A 21,260-nucleotide genomic window follows, 5' to 3' on the forward strand; every position below is an offset into this window, starting at 1 on the left:
AAAACAGTTTTCCACAGAAAATGATTCAACTAGTAAGTATTAGACTTCTGCCTTCATGGTAGATAAAAACACCATTTCCAAAATTAAGAAAACAAAACAAAAGAAAAAAGACAAAAACTAGGAAAAGAGAATAAACATTTAAGCAGTAACAGAACAAAACCTGAAAACAGTATTTTCCCAATCTCATAAACAATACAGAGCCTCTTTCTAATCTGCTTGACTAAAGTATCTACAGTGCTCTAGTCTCTGTCTGTAGCTTTCTTGCTGTAGCTCTCTTATTAAAGTAAATAAAATATATTTTTAAAAAAGAGTATGTTGGATTGCCCTCAAAATAGCTACTGAATGTTTACTTGTGACACATGCTGAATCACTAAGCCTCTCTGGGTTTCAGTATGTAAACTTCAGGTTAAAACTGGAAAGTAAGATTTTTAAAAAAAAATTTTATTATCTATTAATTTATTGGCTACAGACAGTCAGAAATCGAGAGGGAAGGGAAGGGTGGAGAGGGTGAGAGACAGAGAGACACCTGCAGCACAGCTTCACCACTTGTAAAGCTTTCCCCCTGCGGGTGGGGATCAGGGGCTTGAACTCGAGTCCTTGAGCGTTGTAACATGTGCCCTCAACCAGGTGCACCACCACCCGGCCCCTGAAAGTAAGATCTTATAATTTCAAAAATCCCACTGATCAGTACAATATATATACATGCAGTTTTACTAATATTGCAAAATGAGTATATTTCCAGTGATTCTAATTGTGAAATTATTTTAGTCTAAGACAATGCACTGCTAAAATCTGAAAGGCCACCTACAATAATGCTTAAAACACTGTCATGCTGGGAGTATGGATCGACCAGTCAATGCCCATGTTCAGCGGGGAAGCAATTACAGAAGCCAGACCTTCCACCTTCTGCAACCCACAATACCCTGGGTCCATGCTCCCAGAGGGATAGAGAATGGGAAAGCTATCGGGGGAGGGGATGGGATATGAAGACTGCATTGTGGGAATTGTGTGGAGCTGTACCCCTCTTATTCTACGGTTTTGTTAATGTCTCCTTTCTTAAATAATAAATAAATAAATAAATAATAAATAAAACACTGTCATGGTTTCTCTTCCTTTCATTAACAACACAAAACCACTCACAAACTTACAAAATATGATTCATTAAAGTGCTAACTAATCATGCCCCTAGAAATAACAACAGAATGCAGAAATAGTTTGCTCTTGAAAAATCTTACCATCCTTTTAAAAAAAGCAAACTGCTTTTTCCAATATTCTCTGTCTACCTATCTAGAAGATTCCATAATAGTTATAACCTATACTCTCTCAGGAATACATACACATAGTGATTTTCAAGAAAAGTAAAATCGAATAGAGAAGTTCTTTTCATGTCTGACCACAGCTGTAATAATAACCTAGTTAAGAGTAGAGTTCTTATTTCTTAGTGCTAGATTCCAATGGGGGGGGGGGGAATACATGCAAATTGTCTCTTTTGAAGTCATTTTGGCAATCAGAAGAAAACATGTAATTTCCTATTCTAGGAACATGCATATGAATTAAAAAAAAAAAACAGGGTGGTTCAGCATGTGTAAAGTTTTAAAAATAAACAGGCCTACCTTATGTTGTCATCTGAACCTCTTTCTTTAAATCTCAAAGTTTTGTGAAATTAAGGAAGAGCAGACTTGTCTTTTTGTTGTTACAAATGAAAAGTAAATGGAACTGATTCAAAGGTTCTCTGGTCAATAGTTAATAATTCAGAGAAGAATGTAAGAATGCTACTTACAGGCACTCACCTTTGATCCATACTTTGAATTTAATCTAACTAGCTTTCATTATTGCTGAGAGATGTGTGGCTTTCTGCACATTTGTGTGCTCTAAGGAGCCCTAATTCAGTAGTAAAAACTCAATTAAATAATACATTATGACAATGTAAAAAAAAAAAAAAAAAAAGAAAGAGAGCCCTGAATCTTCCCATTACTTTCTATCTGACCAGGATAGAATACAGAACTGAATAACATAGCTCTGAAAAACATTTAGAGTAGATACAGTTGTGGTCAGAACAAGGTAATAAGAGAATCAGCAATGTAACATCACTTAATTAGCACCGAAGTCTTCAGAAGATACAAGTTCTCTAAGCAAACAATAAAGATACATGCTTAGGCATGTTTTTTTGTTTTTCTTATACTTACAGGTACTGACACTACTGAGAGGTAAGACTACTTTTCAAAGTCAGCTGATGACACCCTGGTATTGAGCTCAGGGAACAAGTGGATATTGAACTACTTACCTCTTTTAGATTTGGTGAGACCTAACTGGTAAGTGGCTGGGACATGAGGAGTTTCTCCCTCTGTACTTTGAACCTAAAGAAGAATTTGAAGTAGTTAAAACCAAAAGACTCTAAGGCAGAGGAAAGCATTTATTAAATAAATCAAGATGAAAGCCTATCAAAGCTTTAGGTATTTAAAAATTCTAAGGGAGTCAGGCGGTAGCGCAGCGGGTTAAGCGCACGTGGCGCCAAGCTCAAGGTCCGTGTAAGGATACCGGTTCGAGCCCCGACTCCCCACCTGCAGGGGAGTCGCTTCACAAGTAGTGAAACAGGTCTGTAGGTGTCTATCTTTCTCTCTCCCTCCTCTCTTTCTCTCTGTCCTATCCAACAACAACGACAACATCAATAATAATAATGACTACAACAATATAACAAGGGCAACAAAAGAGAATAAATAAATTTAAAAAATTTTAGACATTTTCATCGCAAAATTGTTAGAATACATCTCAAATTTTTATCTGCTAGTTTCAGCTAACAACAGAAATGCATGTGTATGATTAGCAAAAAACCATGACTACATGAATGAACTTTAAAAAAGTTAGACCACACTGGGGGTTGGGGGAGGGGGGAGTACGTGGCAGACACAGTTCCATTTATGGTGGTGGGCTTGGACCGTGGTATTTTTACTTCTTCCATCTCTACTTGTTAGGTTCTGTCTAAACAAACAAACAAACAAGCAAACAATGTAGAAACTGGAACAACAGGATGCTCGATGGCTCATTCCCATTCATCAATATCGTATTATAAAAAGTCACTAAATGAAAAATATTCAAGGGACATGACTGAGCCCAGGAGAAATGCTAACAACCTCATTACAGCACAAGGAATGACACACAGCTGGAAACAAACAAATCCTGTATTTTCTAACAGCATATAATGCTGCCACTGGGAAATCTGAAAAAGAAAATCAGATTTTCAGGTATCAAAGCCACTTAAGTAGAACTGCTTTGTCTTGACACAAATGTTCCTTTAAAACACAGCTAGGTAGTTATAAGTGGAAAAGCAGGTTCCACTTCAGAACTAAAGTGCTGGAAAAAAAAAAAAGTTAACTATAAATTCTCCCCAAAAACTATGTTCAAAGAAGGGTATCTATAAAAGTTGAATTCTGCTGTTTTTCTTCCCCCTCTATCTGCGCAACTATGTGATTAGGAATTTTTAGATTCCTTCTTCTTCTTCTATTCTTTATTTACCACATCTCTGCCCTAAATATTTCATCTGACAAACCTCACTTTCTTTTTAATAAAAATTAAATATTTAGGGGAAGGGAGATACTATTAATCATCAAAGCTTTAGTAACGACTAGCGCTCAAAATACAAGTATCTAATAAAATGTGAAAACTAACCAAGCATAAAGGTTTTCAACCTTGAACAGAGAGAGAAAGCAGAGGGCATATTTCAGGTAAAACTCTGGGAGTTCTGAACTATGAATCCATTCAAGAATAAGAAACAGTTCACAGAAATGGAAGTAAAGTGGCAACACGAAGAAAAATAAAACCCTCAGAGGTTAAGGATATCCAACTTAAAAACTGCTCTATCATGATATCTTTATTCTATACGTTTCTATGAACCCAAATAAATGCCCTTTTTGAGAAGTGAAAGCATACTGGTCATTTAAAACCATGGCCTATGTACAAATCATATATAGTTTCTACTCTACTTTGTTATTACTGAAAAACTAAGTATATTCCTTAAAGCAAGAGACACCAGTCCGACAGGAAACCCATTGTTTTATGTGTAAGGAAACAAAGGGCATTTTCTTTTTATATTTAACAAAAGATCTATTATTAGTCTCTATTCAACCAACTTTAAAAATACTTCTGTAAATATCAAACAGACCAAAAAGGTATTACAGGAATACAAGTATCTCTTCAATTATATTCTAAGAATCTCAGCTTAGGCAGAACATTACAACACACAAATGCCAACCTCCCATTTAAAAATAATTATCAGTTTCTGGGGAGGTGACTCAGAAGGTAGCCTGCAGGCCTTGCACAAGGCCCTGGGCTTGATTTCTGCCACCACATATGCCAAGCGCAGCAGAATCCTGGTGTCTGTCTATCTGAAAACTACCTAAAAACTTGGAAAATATAAAGAATTACAATGTATCCCATTTCAAAATAACATTGATTTTTAATGAATACTTATTCTCACCTTCAAGATGTTACTTTATGTGGGGGGGAAAAAAAAGAAAAAGAAAAACTGCTCTCTCCTTTCACTACAAACTACATAGTTAATTGAAAATAAAGGATCCTTAAGAAAAAAAAGGATGAGACAGCTGCATTTTACAAATGAAACTATTAAAACTAGGCCCTTTCTTATTAGGCAGCCACCAGTCCCTTTTGAATCTATGTCCTGCTACATGTCAGAAAAATACTTTTCTTTCCCCTTAACATTTATAACATTGATCTTGACTATGATTTATCTGCTAGGCACAATATTATTTATTGTGCCTACCATGCAACAGATAATATTCTAACATAAATAATCCTCACTTTAACTAAAGTTTAAAGACATATCGTACGAGTTTTTTTTTTTTTTAAAGAAAGAATTTCAGAAATTTTAATTATCTAATTTTAAGGAGATCTCTTATGAACATTCAAAAGAAAGCATTATTATTCCAAGGTGACTATATTGGGGGTGGGAGGGTGAGTGTCTTCCTCAGGTGACGTGAGTTCTTGCCCAATGCTTGATTCTGTCAAGCACTCTCACCTTTTTGCAAGTCAAAAATACCGAGTTTGTCAAAGACGTGAATTCAAGTCTTACTCATGCCAATTACTGACTAAATGTTGTTACACAAGTATTTGCATTATTTGTAGTAACTGTATTAGTTTTCTTCACTGAAAAATAAAGACTAACTGCCTCCCTCACCAGATGTTCTACCACTAATGCAAGTAAAGCATTTCGAAACTGTAAAGATTCATAAGATTCTTTCTCTCAGCCAAGTTCCATCCCAGAACTCCCTAACCTGACATCCCTCTTTCTCTAGTCCTAGAGTGAAGCACTGACTGGTAACCAAGGGGATGTTATATTCCTCAGAAAGCTTACCGAGGACAGGGCAGGAGGATTATTCCTCCTCTGCAAAGAAACAAATGAATTCAAGGAGTCTTTTTTGCACTAGTTTATGATTATATAATTAATTGCAAAACTGGCATCTTTTAAAGAAATCTCTCACATTTTTTACACACCTGGTTTACTTTTAATGACAGGTAAATAAACTTAAAGTTAGGTCGTTCCATAAATATCAAATCACAAGACTTAGTAGCTAATTGGGTTTCTAAGTACCAGATATCAGCTCATGTCATTTTATGTTAGGATTCATATTCTAGTGCAAACATACTCCCAGACTTCAAGTATGGTTACATTTGAAAGGTCAAAAAGAACAACAAAATGATCTGTTAAATATTTGGTTAGTTTGGAATTATTTGAACATAAGTCTATAAACAGAAAAGAATCCTGAAACTAAATAGCGAAAAACAAATATGAGGTACATTAATAAAATCAATCAACGGATTAGCAAGTTAATAAAACTTCAGTCCTTTAAAAAATGATGTATGTGTTTAATAGTAGTTATAATTGAATATAAGTTCATTTATAAAGTGAACAAAGAAAAAATGCTGATGAAAATTCTTTTAACTTTTATTTTTTAAATTATATTTATTTGATAGAGACAGTCAGAAATAAGAGAGGAAGGGGGAGATAGAGAGAGACAGACAGACACCTATAACCACCACTTCACAAAGCTTAACCCTGCAAGTGGAGACCAGGGGGCTTGAACCTGGGTCCTTGTACATTGTAACAGGTGTACTCAACCAGGTGAACCACCACCACCCTTGCTTTAACTTTAAATATGAAAACTTCCTTTATATATAAAGGAGGGGAAAATGCTGAGTAGGGTCAAATTTAATACTAATCTATGGTTCAAAAAAGTATCATTATATACACACATAAACACACATGACATTTAACCAATACAAGAATTATTAGGCAAGTCATTATGAAAAGAGTAAGGCCTTATAATTTTTACAAGCACTGAAATAATTTATGTGGTCAACAAACATTGTTTCATACAGCAAACTGACTTTTAATGTAAAAAGTCTCTGGCCTTGAAAACAAACAAAAGATATGGTTATCTCATTTTCAAGACCTGGCCCCGTCCTGTTATCTGAATCTCTGAACATTTCCGCGTGCCCTCTCTGCTTCCAGTCACTCACTGTCAGATCTTACCTCCTGCCTCAGGACCAGGCATCTTCACTCACTGAGCCATGTCTACAACATTTTTCTCCAACAATTGATACTTGCCTTAAACAGCTGGCAGTCTGTTAATCTATTTGAAAACTGGGTTACCAAGAGAGAATGTGTGCTCTTATATGCATTTACTTGCTTTTGCAGGAAGCAAGTTCCTAATACAATCAAACCTCCAGGGAAAAGAATCCAAAAGAGAAACAGTAACAACAGACTTTCAATGGGATATAAAAGTTTGTTTCAATAAGACTGTTCTCTTTATGTGTCAATATGATTTGAATCAGGCTTGGGAGAGGAAATTAAAGAAACACACTACTTCCCTTCTTTATCCACTGTTCAACATGCTCTCTTTAAAGTCCCCAAAGAGATTAAAATACAGATCTATTTGTCTGTTTCTTAAATATATAAGAAGATGAAGGATTTACTAACCTTAAATTTTTTCTCATTTGCCATATGGTCAGATATATATATATATAATTTATATTTTAGAACAAAAAGCCATTATTCTTCAACTACCAAAATTTTCACTTCAATGTCAGATTTCTTTTTTCATTAATTGCTTTTGTCAGCAGAGGGAACAAAAAAGGTTTTTTTGTTGTTGTTTTCTTTAAATTAGGTGTTAGTTTGTAGCTACCTATTACTGTATAAACACTAAGAGTGTTTATATGGGATCAGTACTTAAAAACCTTTACAGTTTAGAATTCAGTAATTCTAGAAATTAAAAAGAAATGTGAGCATCTTCACTGATAAAAGCTTTACAAGTATGTAGTGTAATTTTTTCAAATGTCTATGCTTTGCTATTGTATTAAAACAAGGAACTGCCATGTATGATAGTAACAGGAAAGGGGTCTTAAAAAGAAAGCAAAATTGGATACTTGAATTATCAATACCAAGACAAGTTTTGGTCAAAAAGTGATCAATATAACACTTAGTAAAAGTAGCAGTTTTCAAAATCATTATAAAAAGAAATATATTAGGGGCCAGGTGGTGGTACACCTGGTACAATGCACACATTACCACAGGCAAAGACCTGGGTTCAAGTCTCTGGGACCTACCTACAAGGGAAACCTCAGTATGTTGTGCAATCCATTATGTTACCTCTCTAAATATCTATTTTCTTGTGTGTAAAATAAGGCCACCAGGGCTGGGTGGTGGTGCACTTGGTTAAGTACAGATGTTCACACCGTGAGTAAGGACCCAGCTTCAAACCCCCGGTCCCTACCTGCAGAGGAGAAGCATCATAAATGGTGAAAGATTTCTGCAGGTGTCTGTTTCTCCCTCCCTCTCTCTATCTCTCAATTTTCCCTCTCAATTTTTCTCTCTGTCCTATCAAAATTAAGTTTTTTTTAAAAAAATGATGAATAAATAATTTAGAGAATACCAATTAATGCCTTGAACTGAAGGAAAAGTATTTAGAACCTAGTATTGCCATATAGGAAATAAAGAGAAACCCAATATTGGTGTTTTGGTCTGACAAAGATGCCTCTCAGTGGTCTTTCAAATCTTCCTTGAGGCTCCCTCCCTACCTCCCCCCAACACAACCCTGAGGTACAGATCTCCTTGTTCTTTCTAATCCTATATACAAATTGATCTTTAAAACTTTCTACACAGGTATTTTTTTCCCACTGAGCCTGTTTTTCAAAAGGCTTGCCAAAAGACACATTGTAATTCAGTGGCAAAGACAGAACATAAACCAGATTCATTTTCAGAACCTGTGTTTTCTAACTATTATGCAATGTTGGTTTTAAATCGCACATCTTCCCCGGGGCTTTCTTGGGACATCAAAGTCTTAAATGAAGAGAAAAAGAGTGTTAAAGGTCTAGTAGAACCAGTGATCGATAGGGACCCAGAGAAGCTGATGAACTAACACAGGACGTTGTTGTCACATAATCCTGGGACTAGTGCTTGGTTTGTCAGACAAACAAAACTGGCAAGTCAAAACTTTTTCTAGTACACTAGTGGCCTATCATTTCATAACTATGTCTGGTGGTTCCTCCACCCCCGCAACTCCCTGTTTAAAATGACTGTTAGCAGTCTTTTACCTACCTCTTCCATTTCAAAGGAGTCCTTTTGTGGTACCATTATATTTCTTATGGACGGGATTGTCAGTGGTGCACACGGCTCTTTTTCAGGTGGAGACATGTGAGTACTTTTCAGTTCACTGCTATCGTCGAGCTCACTGTGGCTGGACAAATTTCCACTGGGACTGCATTCTCCAATACCAGATCCCTCAACCAGTCTCTTCTCAAAACTTTGAATTTCTTGACGTAGTTCACTTTCAGTTTCTTGATTCGAATTACTGCTTTCTTCTTCAGAAAGTCTGTCTGGGGCAACATTCTCTATGACAGAGGCCAAGCTGCTTGATTCTTCTTTGACTGTAGCCAACATAGGGGATGAGTCTTTCTTCTTTATGATTTTTGGAGTCTTTGGATCATTTCTATTCCCACCTTCCTCAGTCACTGAAGCATTCATGATCTTCCCTTTTTCAACTGCCGGGGAAGGACTACTACCTTCTCCTTTCTCTGTCTTATCAACACATAAATTTAGTTTTGATAATGTTTTCATTAAACGATTTGCAGTGTTACTTCGGGTCAGAGGTGGAGGTGAGTCTGTCTCCTTGTTAGAGGCCACTGAGGACACACTTCCAATTCTCTGCAGGGGAGTTCCAGAGACTTGGGAGTATAAAGAAGAAAATGCATTGGCCACAGTAGTAAGCACTTCAATTTGACGAAAACGGCCTACAAAAAAAAAAAAAAGAAGAAGAAGAAAATTATGTGTGTGTGCATATATGTGATGTCTACACAATTATGCACGCATATATGCATATTTATTTACACATACGTTAACTTTTTGCTCCTATTATTTAGAACTCCAGTGGCTAAACTTATCACAATGATGATGAAACTAATTTTTTTCCCCTGATCTAACACATGAAACTTTTCTGGGAAAAGAAGGTTTAAGTACAGACACTAGAATTTATGTTTAAAAAAAAAAAGTGTGTTACAAAGCAGAGTAACACTGAATAAAATTGAAAAAGACTAGCTACTTTTCTACTGCTTTGAATTGTTTTTAGGTATTGAAGCCACTAAAGACTCTTCCAAGCATTCTCTTAAACAGTCCATAAGTACTGGGTGGCCAGAGACGTCATTACGTTATTTTTATTTTTTGTCTTTTCCCTTTAGTTGCCCTTTTTTTTTTATTATTGTTGTAGTTATTGCTGTTGTTATTGATGTTGTCGTTGTTAGGTAGAAGAGAAATGGAGAGAGGAGGGGAAGACAGAAAGAGGGAGATAAAGACAGGCAGCTTCAGACCTGCTTCACCACCTGTGAAGCAACTCCCCTGCAGGTGGAGAGCTGGGGGCTCGAACCAGGATCCTTACGCCTGCCGGTCCTTGCGCTTTGCACCACCTACGTTTTCTGCCTCATGCGCTAAACCCGAGGCACTACAGCCCGATTCCCCACGTTGTTATTTTTCTATGCAAAAAAGCATTTTGACTTTCCCACCAACCTAGTATGTGTCTTATTTACTAACATTCTTTAGAATCCAGGGTCTCACGCCTATGCGATTTTAGGGTTTCCTCATTGCTTTTTCAACTAGAGAAGCGACAAGAGAGAAAGGCATCACAACAGCTGTCCACAGTGCTGGAGCAAGCCAAGTAGGACCTGGACTTAACCTGGGTCACGAGCATGGCAAGCAGGCACCTTACCCACTGAGTATTCCTCCAGTCTCCTATGTTTTATTAAGTGAGATGGGTTGAAGATTTGGATCTACAGATCTCTTAAAGCCAACCCAACACCTAAGGATCCCATCTCCTCCCTTTTTTATTTACATATTTATTTATGAGTTTTTGGTTCAGCAATGAAAAATTAAGTAAAGACAGCATGAGTAAATTTGTTGCATTATTTTAGGTTTACAGAAAAGCACTAGAGGTTGGCTGATTCCATGTAAGAGCAGTAAGGTTCCACCTCGAACAAAAGCAGTCTAGAGATAAATGTAAGGTTCTACAGGTTATGAAAACACTTCTTAAAAGAAAAAAATCAAGAATTGGGAATCAAGGAAGAATAAGCAAGTTGTATCTACATACAGTCGGCATACAAAGTGAGCATATGTTGTGTTAATCTCAGTAATTCAAGTCCCAGTGCTGTTCCTAGAAAGGAAGACAGTCTGGCCGTGGAGGCTGTAATTTTAAAAGAACATGTCAACATTTAAAACCCTTACTTGTCAAAGCATAATTTGGATTTTCTACTTCCATCCGCTGCATCTGAGCACTTAAAAATACTTTAATATCTATCCCTCTGGCAAATGATGATGAATTAAAAAATCTGGAAGGGATTTTGGAAGCAATATCTGGTTCATCTCTCCCAAATCCAAGATTATAAAGAATTTCTTCAGGATCTTCCTCATAAAGTTCCAACAATTCTGAAACACTAGACAAAAAAAAAAAAAAAAAAAAAAAAGACAAAAAAAGGAAAAAAAATAGAGTAAACATCAAGATATATGCTTAGCATCCACATTACATCATAAATAACAGTCTTGCTTTCCTGTGATAAACGTCCTTTTCTATCATTTCAGCTCGTTAAACCATTACTCAGTGTGGCATATTTATAAACTAATCTACATATGATACACAGTCTTTTAAAAGTAGGTTCTCTTGAGCTGTTTCTATGGGAGAAAAAGCTACCCCTTAAGAACACAGGAAGAAAACCTTGATTCCTCACCTTATTTTTTTGGTCATATTAAGAAGATGCCCACTTCAACAGCCTATAGGGCAGATTGAGAATGAAAGATAAAGAAAGTAAAGAGGAAAACAGGGAAGCAGAGTAGGGTGTGCTGTAGAACTCGAGCTTTCCTGCCGTCCTTGCCTTGCCTAGGAGACACTGGACAGGTGACAAGCTGATCTCAGACAAGTGACGGAGGAGCTTACCCTAACTAAGCACTTCCACCCAGGAAGTAGGAGGTGGAAGGTAAGAAGAGTATGGGTCACACAAAAGCAGTCTGGCTCTAATTCTACCAGGAAGTTAAATTACTCCTTCACTTATACCAAGGATAAGCCAAGATTTCTCAGAATTACTGAGTAGAATAGGAGCATTAGAGATAAAGCTTAAGCAGAAGTGAATTTCAACCTGCTTCAGAAAAAAAAAAAAAGTTCAGGTTCCAATATTCTAACTTGTATATAGTTTACACTGGTTCCATAGATATCTATTTACTTTAATATATATTTGTAAGTGTAAAAAATGTACTTTACTGGCTAAAGACAGAAAAATCAAGAGAAAAAATGGGAGGAAGAGTCAAAGAGAGAAAAAGAGAAAGAGTGTCACCTGCAGCACTTCTTCATCATTTCTGAAACTTCTCTCCCGCAAGAAGGGATTAGGCTCCTGAACCTTGGTTCTGGTGCGCAGCAATGTATTCCCTTAACCAGGTGTAACATAAACTTTAAAAGATCTCTGGGTTAAGGAGAAGGTGGGCTCTTGACCTGACTGATCAAGTCCCCAATCACTCCCTGCAGGGGAAACTTCAAAAGCTGTGAAGCAGGGCTACAGGTGTCTGTCTCCTTCTCTATCACCCTCCCCTTCCTTCTAATTTCTGTCTCCATCCAAAATGTAAATAAATAATTTTTAAAAAAGAGCTTTGGTTTTATATGTGCTTAATTATCAAACTTTAAACTAGAAAGGTTCACTCTTTGTATGTCAAGACTAACAGAATTATGGAGAATTTGTAAAAGAGAAGTTATTTCGCTATGAAGTTCTTCTTTCAAATTGTTGACGGGTTCAAAATTATCATTAACGGATTCCAGTGGCATCATAACATACTTGATGCTCTTAATCTTAACTACCTTTAAAAAGGAAGAGCTCTTGTTCGTTATGCTTATTCATGAAACGCTTTGGATGCCTTTTGATGTCACAATATCTGGACAAACCCAACATTTAAAAATTACTAAGGAGACAGGTGATGGTACACCAGGTAGAGTGCACAGGTTACCAGGGTTCAAGCCCCTGGTCCCACCTGTAGGAAAGAAGCTTCATGAGCAATGAATAAGTGCCGCAGGTGCCTCTCTTTCTCTTTTCCTATCTCCCCCTGCGCTCTCAATTTCTGTCATATCAAAGAAAGAAAAAAAAATCAAAAATAAAAATGAGCACGTAGGTCAACCATGACACAGTGTAAGTCATTACATCGTTTCAGAGTAAGTTACCTTGAGACCGTCCCACTACTCTTTCCAGATCCGGTAGAATTCATACTTCTCCCTTTCTGATGAAACTGTAATCGCCTCTCTTTGGCCAAGATGTTACTGCTACAAAGACAAATGAATCATGTAAAATCTTATTTTCATAGACATTCCTTTCTTAAAAGGAAGAGGACAAGCACAGCTACGTACCAGTTCTCAATGTGAGCATCTGTTTCGTGGAGGTGGTTGGCTAGAGGGAAAAAAAAATGGACAGTGACTACTGTGATACAATCGCTAAGGAAGCATAGGACAACAGTATTAGCGTTAACAGCGTAAGACACTTAACTCTTGTCTTGACTCAATTAAATCTGCATCATTAAAAGCAATAAACTGAGGAGTCGGGCGGTAGCGCAGTGGGTTAAGCGCATGTGACGCAAAGCGCAAGGACCGGCATAAGGATCCCGGTTCCAGCCCCCGGCTCCCCCTGCAGGGAGTCGCTTCACAGGTGGTGAAGCAGGTCTGCAGGTGTCTATCTTTCTCTCCCCCTCTCTGTCTTCCCCTCCTCTCTCCATTTCTCTCTGTCCTATCCAACGACATCAATAACTACAATAATAAAACAACAAGGGCAACAAAGGGAATAAATATAAAAAATAAATAAATAAATAAAAGCAACAAACTACGCATCGATAAGACTAGAACAAGTAGCTTTCAGAGGATGACTGTGCTTTTTAGCAATGTAACACTAATTATTCTACTTCTAGACTTAAAATAAAGGCATACAGATAACTAATTGAATTTCTCTATCAATTTATGAATACAGAGAAAGAAGCTATTCAGCACATGTGGCATATGTGGCTTAACTATTAAATTTTAAATCTGCTAGTTTAAAAATGCCTCAAATGCAAAACATGAGGTAGCATTATTCATTATTCAAGTGTAACAGTAGTAGACACTGAAATTTCTAATGTGGATTCTGTAAGATTCAAAATTCACTTCAACTCCCATCAATTTATCCCATATTTTGAAAATTTCTCGCTGCATGAGAAAACATGTTTTCTTTTAAAAATTGTTTTCCAACGTTACCCTAGATTTACAAGTCTTAATGAAATCAATGTTGTTGATAATCACAGTAGGCTTAATTTTACTGCAGTTAATCTTTACAAATACAAGTGATTAAAAATACATCAATTTTAGCACATCAGATTTTTTTTCACTTGTGATGTGCAAAATTATGAAGACCTGTTAAATTTCTCTGTATATACGCCAAAAAAGTGCTTGATATATCTCACTCAATAAGTATATGCTCTTATCACTGAAAATAACCTTGAAGTAAATCTCAGTTAAACAACATTAATAGCTTTTCCCTTTAAAGAGACTTCCTATTGAGTCGACTTTAAAAAAAAAATTTTTTTATTATCTTTACTTATTTATTGGATAGAGACAGTCAGAAATCGAGAGGAAGGGGGAGACAGAGAGGGAGAGAGACAGAGAGACACCTGCAGCCCTGCTTCACCACTCACAGAGCTTTCCTCCTGCAGGTGGGGACTTGGGGGCTCGAACCTGGGTCCTTGCGCATTGCAACACGTGCGCTCAACAAGCTGTGACTTCTAAAAAAGATTTACAATATGGATGTATATGTAACACACAGAGAATTTTGGGGTAGGGAAAATACACTGTATGATGGATGGATGCAGGTTGCCTCAAGTCACAAAGTACAGGACCAAGTGTGAACCATAGTTGAAACTAGACTTTGTGAGTAATTAGGGCACTTTAATTAGGTCATACTAAATGTACTACTCTAGTGAGACATACTAAGAGTACGGACAATCTCCATAACTTCTCAATTAGTCTTTGAATCGAAACTTCTCAAAAGATAAAAGTTTAAAAAAAAAAACAAACGGTTTTGTGAAAATACACTAATGCATTTTAAAAAGGAGATCAACATGTTCACTGAGCAAACTCTTTATAAGCTTACACGCTATAAAGATATTAACAGAAATAATAAAAACTAAAATAGTCAGATATTGAGGAGTCCTTAATATCTCTGAGTTCTAAATAAATTTCTATTATACAGATTAATTACAAAAAATAAAAAGCTACAGGATACTATATTCAGTAGATAAATTATAAAGTATAAAGTACTTAATAAAATCCTTAAATTCTCTTTTAAAACAATGCCTTAAAAACACAAATGCACACCTAGCAATAACCTCTCAATGCCAGTTAAATAAAATGGCAATTTTTAAATCTTACTTTTACATTGGGGAAGTTTTATGATTCCACAGGAAACATGCAGTTTATGAAGACAAAAAGCAAAATATACTTTTAAAAGGCAAATGAAACCTGGGACTGGCAACAGTATAATGATTTCTAAAATTCTAGTAGCACTACTAGTTTGTCACTGTTATTTAATCTTACAAAAGTATGGTAAGAGGAAAGGGGACAATGACTGGGGACACATGTAAAGAGAAAAACATGCTGTAGTTACTGACACAACATAAGGCTATCTCACAGTAAAAAGAAGCTTCAGTTTAGTTTCAGTATAAAAATGGTAAGCTATTTTTTCCTTCTGTGGACTTTTCTCCCCACCCCGACCCCCTCCCCTCGCCCGCCATTATATCACCATTCTCCTCTCTAGTTTCTTTAAACATTTAAGTCCAAGAATGACTTATGGGCACTTCTCTTCCAGAGTCGTTCTTACATGATCCCCCCCCCCCTCTACACACACAGGGTATGACTAAATTATTAGCATAATAAGATTTCATAAAATGTGCACAAGCCATTTTCAAAAGCTTTAAATTTAGCCCTGAGGGACATAAAAATGAAAGCACTTGGACTGTTCCTTTTTAAAATTATAAGATTATATGAAAATAAAATTCATCTAAACATATACCTTCCGCTCCCAATGACAAATCATCTTCAAAACTTCCTCCATTCCTCACCAGCACTCCTGTAAGAAATATCAGCAAGTTCACTCCAGTGCTCTGTTCTTCCTAGTTCCCATATAAAATCATTCTTCTAGTTAAATGGACTAACAACATATTTTATAAGATAAAGTGCTGTAGATACAAACATTCAGAAATTGCTGATTTATTAAATCTCAAGAAACAAGTATCTCCTTTTTTTTTTTTTCCCCATAAATCAACCATGATCTTACAATCGAGGTAAAGAACGTTGTAAGGCATTCTGCTAGCTACTTGATATTGATATACCTATAATGACTTGGAAGATTCTCATTTAGAAAATAGATTTTATCCAAGAGCTTCCCAGACAACTAGATCCTGGAGCAATCATTCCTTTTATCCCCTCAAATTAAGTCAGGAGCTTGAGAGAGAGCGTCTAGATCCTGTAAGTATTTCTTATATGCCTTGCCACTGCCTGCACATTCTTGTACTTTGAACTTTAGAATTCTGTCTTGCACAGATGGTAAAACTTCAGGTGTGGCAATGTCAGCTAATGTAAGCAAGGAAACACAGCACTAAAGTTGACCTAGTTCACTGAACATATATTTTTCTTATGTTTACAGGTATTTCTATATTTAATTAAACTTTATAACAGCTAAGTGGATGAGAAAAATTATAACTCATATTACTGAAGCGTTAGGTGCTTTTCTTAAACTGCCAGTTATGAATCTCACTTTCAGTTTCTAGTTCAGAAAAAAATATATTTTATAAATACAACTATCACAGTTTACATAGATACTTTCACTCAGAGAAAACTCAAGTAGTAACTATATAAAAAAAGATTTAGAACAGCAACTTTCTCTTACCCTTGAGTGTACTACTGCTCTGTTCATCCAGCGAGGCTCCCAACGGGGTACTAAAACCACATAAGCATAGAAGCGTTAGTCTTGAAGAGCTGCCTGGAGAGTTGTCACTTCACAGCCTTGTATTTACAAGGTTAAATGTGAGCAGCCTTCTTAGCACATATACTGTTGTCTCAAAACATACAAGGAAAGCAGGTGCAGGTAGGGGCCGGATGGTGGCGCACAGGGGTTAAGTGCAAGGACCAGCGCAAGGATCTCAGTTTGAGTCCCCAGCTCCCCATCTGTAGGGGGGAGCATTAGAGTGGTGAAGCAGGTCTTCTCTCCCTCTATCTCCCCCCCCCTCCTTTTTCAAGTTCTCTCTGTCCTATCCAAAAAAAAGGGGGGGGGGGATAGCTCCCAGATCATCGGATTATAATGCCTACCAGCACCCATCTCCAGCAATAACACATTATATGATTGGCACTGTCTTTACACAGACAGACAACAGACATTAAGAAAATGTTTGTTCCTTTCCATCCCTTTCCTAGAAACAGGTAAGAAGTTTTTGAGAAAATAAACCATTGCCAACCCTAAGATTAAAAGTCATGGTCTAATTAGAAACAACTAAATTGTCTTAAGCATCACGTGTTAAAATGATCACTAAGATTTTAGATCAGTTTAACACATTAAGTCACTATATTTTTATACAAATGAAGAAGCTTGACATACAATGTCTACTATCAAGCTAATATATATTGTTTAATACTGACAAGAATAATACATTAAAGTCAACTTGAAAATCATTATTTAGAAATAGCTATGCTTCATTTCATAATTTCACAGTTCAAACAGGTAACTTCTCTTAACTTGATAAAGGTGAAATGCTTCATTTCCCTGTCAAAGCTAAAAGAAATAAAACTTTATTTGAAAATTTCACTGATAAAAATCTTTCAATGGTAACAATTTTTATGTTCAAATTTCACATCAATATTAAAAAACAGTTTCAATGAACTATTTAAATGCTAATTAAATGTTAAAACTTTCTGAAAGTAAATATATGGGCAGTGTCAGTCTTAAAAAATTAAGTAGGGAGTCAGGCGGTAGCGCAGAGGGTTAAGCGCACGTGGCGCAAAGCGCAAGGCTCCCCACCTGCAAGGGAGTCGCTACACAGGCGGTGAAGCAGGTCTGCAGGTGTCTCTCTTTCTCTCCCCATCTCTGTCTTCCCCATCTCTCTCCATTTCTCTCTGTCCTCTCCAACAATGACGACAACAATAACTACAACAAGGGCAACAAAAGGGAATAAATAAATACTTTCTTTAAAAAAAAATTTAGTAAACAAAAATCATCACAAGGGGTTACCACATGAATAAAGATATTAATAAAACACAACCTAAAATGTTCCTATGTATCTAAATTAAACTTTAACTTATGCCTCTAGAAAGTATTCTTTTTCCTTCCTTGACATCTACTTTCTTGGGTCAAAGCATTTTGTCATTCCTTCTGCAAATGTCCCTAGTTATCTGTGCACTATCAGAAAAAGACAAGTAAGCACAAGCCTATCACTCTTCTAATTGCTCTCTTACAAATTCTGTCAAAAACTCTAACCCTTCTATGCTAATTCAGACCATTTGTTTTCATTTAACAAAAAAAAAAAAGAAAACAACAACAACAAAATCTCTCTAAGGAGAAAACAATATGGATCCTTATTCTGAATATTGAAGGAAAACAATCGGTAAGGCCTATTTGGGGGTTGGGGGGGAAATGATTTCTTCAGATGATTTACACAAAGATAGCAGATGCCCAGTTCTAGAAATAATTCTTATTTGTTATGAAAAATACAATGCCATTTATTCTAGCAATTAAATCTGTGATAATATAGTCAACATTAAAAGACTATTTGTTCTCATCTCCCCTGGTACTAATGAATGCCCCTTTTGTACAGAATAGGAGCGATTGTAGGGAATGGGAAGGAAACCCCATACAAGAAAGAACAGCAGTCTGCCTATGGAAGTCAAGGTAAAGAACATAACTTCTTGGCCTTTTGGGGATGGTGTGTCCTGATAAGTGCTGGCATTTGCTGCTTGCACTTATCTTAAAAAAAAGATGCACTTATCTGATGCCTCTTAGGTATAGATATATATGTTCTCTTCCACAATTTTCAGCCCTATATATATTAAAGCAACACTGTGATCTTCTCTGACTCTTAAATGTTTATTTTAAATTCCTCTGAACACACATCTGAGTTTAACAAAACAACAACAAAACCCTCAAAATAATTTTGAATGCTAAATCTATCTGAAGATTCCAAGAGCATGTGAATATTCAGTGCTGTATTTAACTCAAGAGATGGAAAATATTTAAAAGCAACAATTCCTTCTGAGACATTAAAAAGGAAATCTGAAAGGTACTGACTCCACAATCTCTCTCCTTTGAAAATCCTGCATTCCCGGACATGCCTCTTTAAACTTTCAGCTGATCTCTCCATTATTATGTCTGACACTAAAAGGAGCCAGTGTGATGCCGGCATGATAACTTAGGCTCTGTGGAAGCATCTTGTATCTAGTTCCATATTCTCCTAGAATGAAAATCAGGCTTGCATAACAGCAAAAGCATCATCTGGGGGACAAGGACTTCAAAAGTCTATCTGCTATGTGCATCTTTAAATAGAAGGCCCTTACATTAATATTTCAACCCATTTCAGAGAGGGCTAGGAATACAGCCCAAAAAGGCTATGGAGTTTGTAGTGAAGGGGATTTTGTTCACTAAGGCAACTCAACAACACAGGGCATCAGGAACAGCAGCTAGTAGTTTATCCCTTTGGAGGAGAAAAACAAGCTGGCATGTGTAAGAATTACTTCTAGCGCCGCCACCCCCACTCAGTAATCCTCCTTAAGGAAGAAAAAAAGAAAACTTCCTTAACTCTGATACTTGAACAAAAATGCCAATGGAAACAAAGTTTGAGATAGGAAAAAACATGTGCAGAGGCAGAAATCTTAACATTCAGTAAAAAAAAAAAAAAAAAAGCATTCTCCTAAGAGAATTACAAGTAGCAAATAAGTTTGGAGAAGCAAATTTTACTGTAGCAAGATTTACTTGCAACATGATTCATTGCTTCTGTATTTTATCAAACGTGTGTGTCAGTTGCCAAAGCAAGTAAATAGATAATGTACAGCCTTCCAAGTCCCAGTTCTCTTGTGCGCATCCCAGTGCCATCTGACAAATGAATACCCAAGGAATAAAACTACAAGAACAAACTATTATAATAGTTTGCCAAACCGAATGAAGGAAGAGAAATAAAAGCCCCCCCTCCCTCCTTCCCGTTAGTTCAGGCAAGAAAAACAACTCACCCCAAAACAACTCTGAACAGGAGAAGTGATAAGATACCAGATGTTCACATGTCAAAACAAAAGCCCAATAAAATACTGTGTGTGGTGTGGGGGGGAAGGGGGAGAGTGTGAAAATCCTTTTGGAGTTAAAGTTAGGAAAAAGAAACGTGTTAAGTCCCTGACCTCTTATGCTAAGAAACGTCAGGGAGCTCTAGAGTCCCCACAAACGCAAAGTCAACAAGGTCCCCAAATAACCAGCGGTCACGGCGCTTCCATTTCTAATGGCTTAAAGGAGGAAGCGATAGCCGCTCGGCTTTCCGGTTGATCGTGAACAAGGGCCCTGGGACCCTGGGGGTTGCAGCCAGCCACCCGAGTCGCCCCGCTCCTCTGTCCCAGGCCGGCTCTGCGTCCCGGAGCCGCGCAGCCAGCGCCAGGCAGGACTCACCGGCAGTCCTTGAGCCATATCGCGATCTTCTCGTTGGGCACGTTCCCTGCGGGGCAAAGCGAGCGGACAGCCGGTCACCTACCCGGACAGCTGGCCACCTATCACCGCGCGGGCCACGCGGACGCGACGGAGTCAATCTGAGCACTCCAACCGCGGGGGGCAGGTTTACCGGGGGTGCCCAGCGCTGCCCAGCCGTTCGCCTTACACGGCCATCTGCAGGCACATGAGATGGCACGGGGTGTCGCGCTGACGCCGGAGACGCCTCTGCCAAGCGCGCAGCTGAAAGGTCGGAAGTGTCCCCGCGCCCCGGGGCGGCGAGCCCAGGTCTCCAGCGCGCGCGGCCGCCCGAGCGCACCGCGCACCGCGCACCCAGCTCCCCGCCCGCGGCGCGCACCGCCCGGGGTCCCCGCCCGCCGCCGCCGCCCGGACCGACCTCTCCCGGCGGCCGTGGGCAGCTTGGCGCCCGAGAGGTCCTCGTCGTCGTCGTCCTCGTCCTGCGTCGTCGCCTCGGTGGACAGGTCCTCGGTCTCCGAAGCCTGCCAGGAGCCGCGGCACTTGGCCCAGGCCTTCCTCCTGCGACTCGCCACTTGCCACTCCAGTTCCTCCTCCGCCTCCGCCTCCGCCTCCGCCGTCAAGGGTCGCTCCATGGCCGCACCGGGGGCTCCACGGCCCCCGCCCGAGCCTGCGGGAGACGCGGCGGCGGTGGGGACCCCCGGCCCCTGCTGTCAGCGCCCGGCCGGGCTGGGGGCCCCGGGGAGCGGGAGGAGGAGGAGGAGGAGGGGACGGGAGGGAGGGAGGGAGGGAGGGAGCAAGGCAGGGGAGGGAGGGGCGGAAGGCGGGCGCTTCACATGAAGTCGGCCCGGCGCGGCGCGGGAGCTCGAGCGGCCAGAGCGGCAGCACCGGGGAGCCGAGCACAGGAGCGGCCGAGCCCAGCCCCCGCCCCCGGCCGCGGCGCGCGGGTCCCGGCGGCCAGTCTGCGCGTCTGCGCGCCCCTCCCGCGCTCCCTCCGGCCCGCC

At 38.7% G+C, this 21,260-nt stretch overlaps 1 protein-coding gene across 4 annotated transcripts in view; it reads right to left on the reverse strand.

Annotated features, from left to right (window-relative positions):
• Positions 1–21,037, reverse strand: part of ITPRID2 (ITPR interacting domain containing 2) — a 43,335-nt gene extending 22,298 nt beyond the window's left edge. For all 4 annotated transcript variants that reach the window (XM_060177621.1, XM_060177620.1, XM_060177619.1 and 1 more), the window contains exons 1-9: positions 20,678–21,037; positions 20,245–20,290; positions 16,498–16,547; positions 15,622–15,678; positions 12,939–12,978; positions 12,756–12,854; positions 10,784–10,992; positions 8,612–9,303; positions 2,285–2,357 (exon numbers count right to left, since the gene is read on the reverse strand). In XM_060177621.1, coding sequence (XP_060033604.1) covers positions 2,285–2,357; positions 8,612–9,303; positions 10,784–10,992; positions 12,756–12,854; positions 12,939–12,978; positions 15,622–15,678; positions 16,498–16,547; positions 20,245–20,290; positions 20,678–20,891 — 1,480 coding nt within the window. In that variant the 5' untranslated portion in view covers positions 20,892–21,037. The remainder of the gene's footprint in view (positions 1–2,284; positions 2,358–8,611; positions 9,304–10,783; positions 10,993–12,755; positions 12,855–12,938; positions 12,979–15,621; positions 15,679–16,497; positions 16,548–20,244; positions 20,291–20,677) is intronic.
• Between the last annotated feature and the right edge of the window lie 223 nt (positions 21,038–21,260).

Source organism: Erinaceus europaeus, chromosome 18 (assembly GCF_950295315.1).
Source record: "Erinaceus europaeus chromosome 18, mEriEur2.1, whole genome shotgun sequence".
Classification (NCBI taxonomy): domain Eukaryota; kingdom Metazoa; phylum Chordata; class Mammalia; order Eulipotyphla; family Erinaceidae; genus Erinaceus; species Erinaceus europaeus.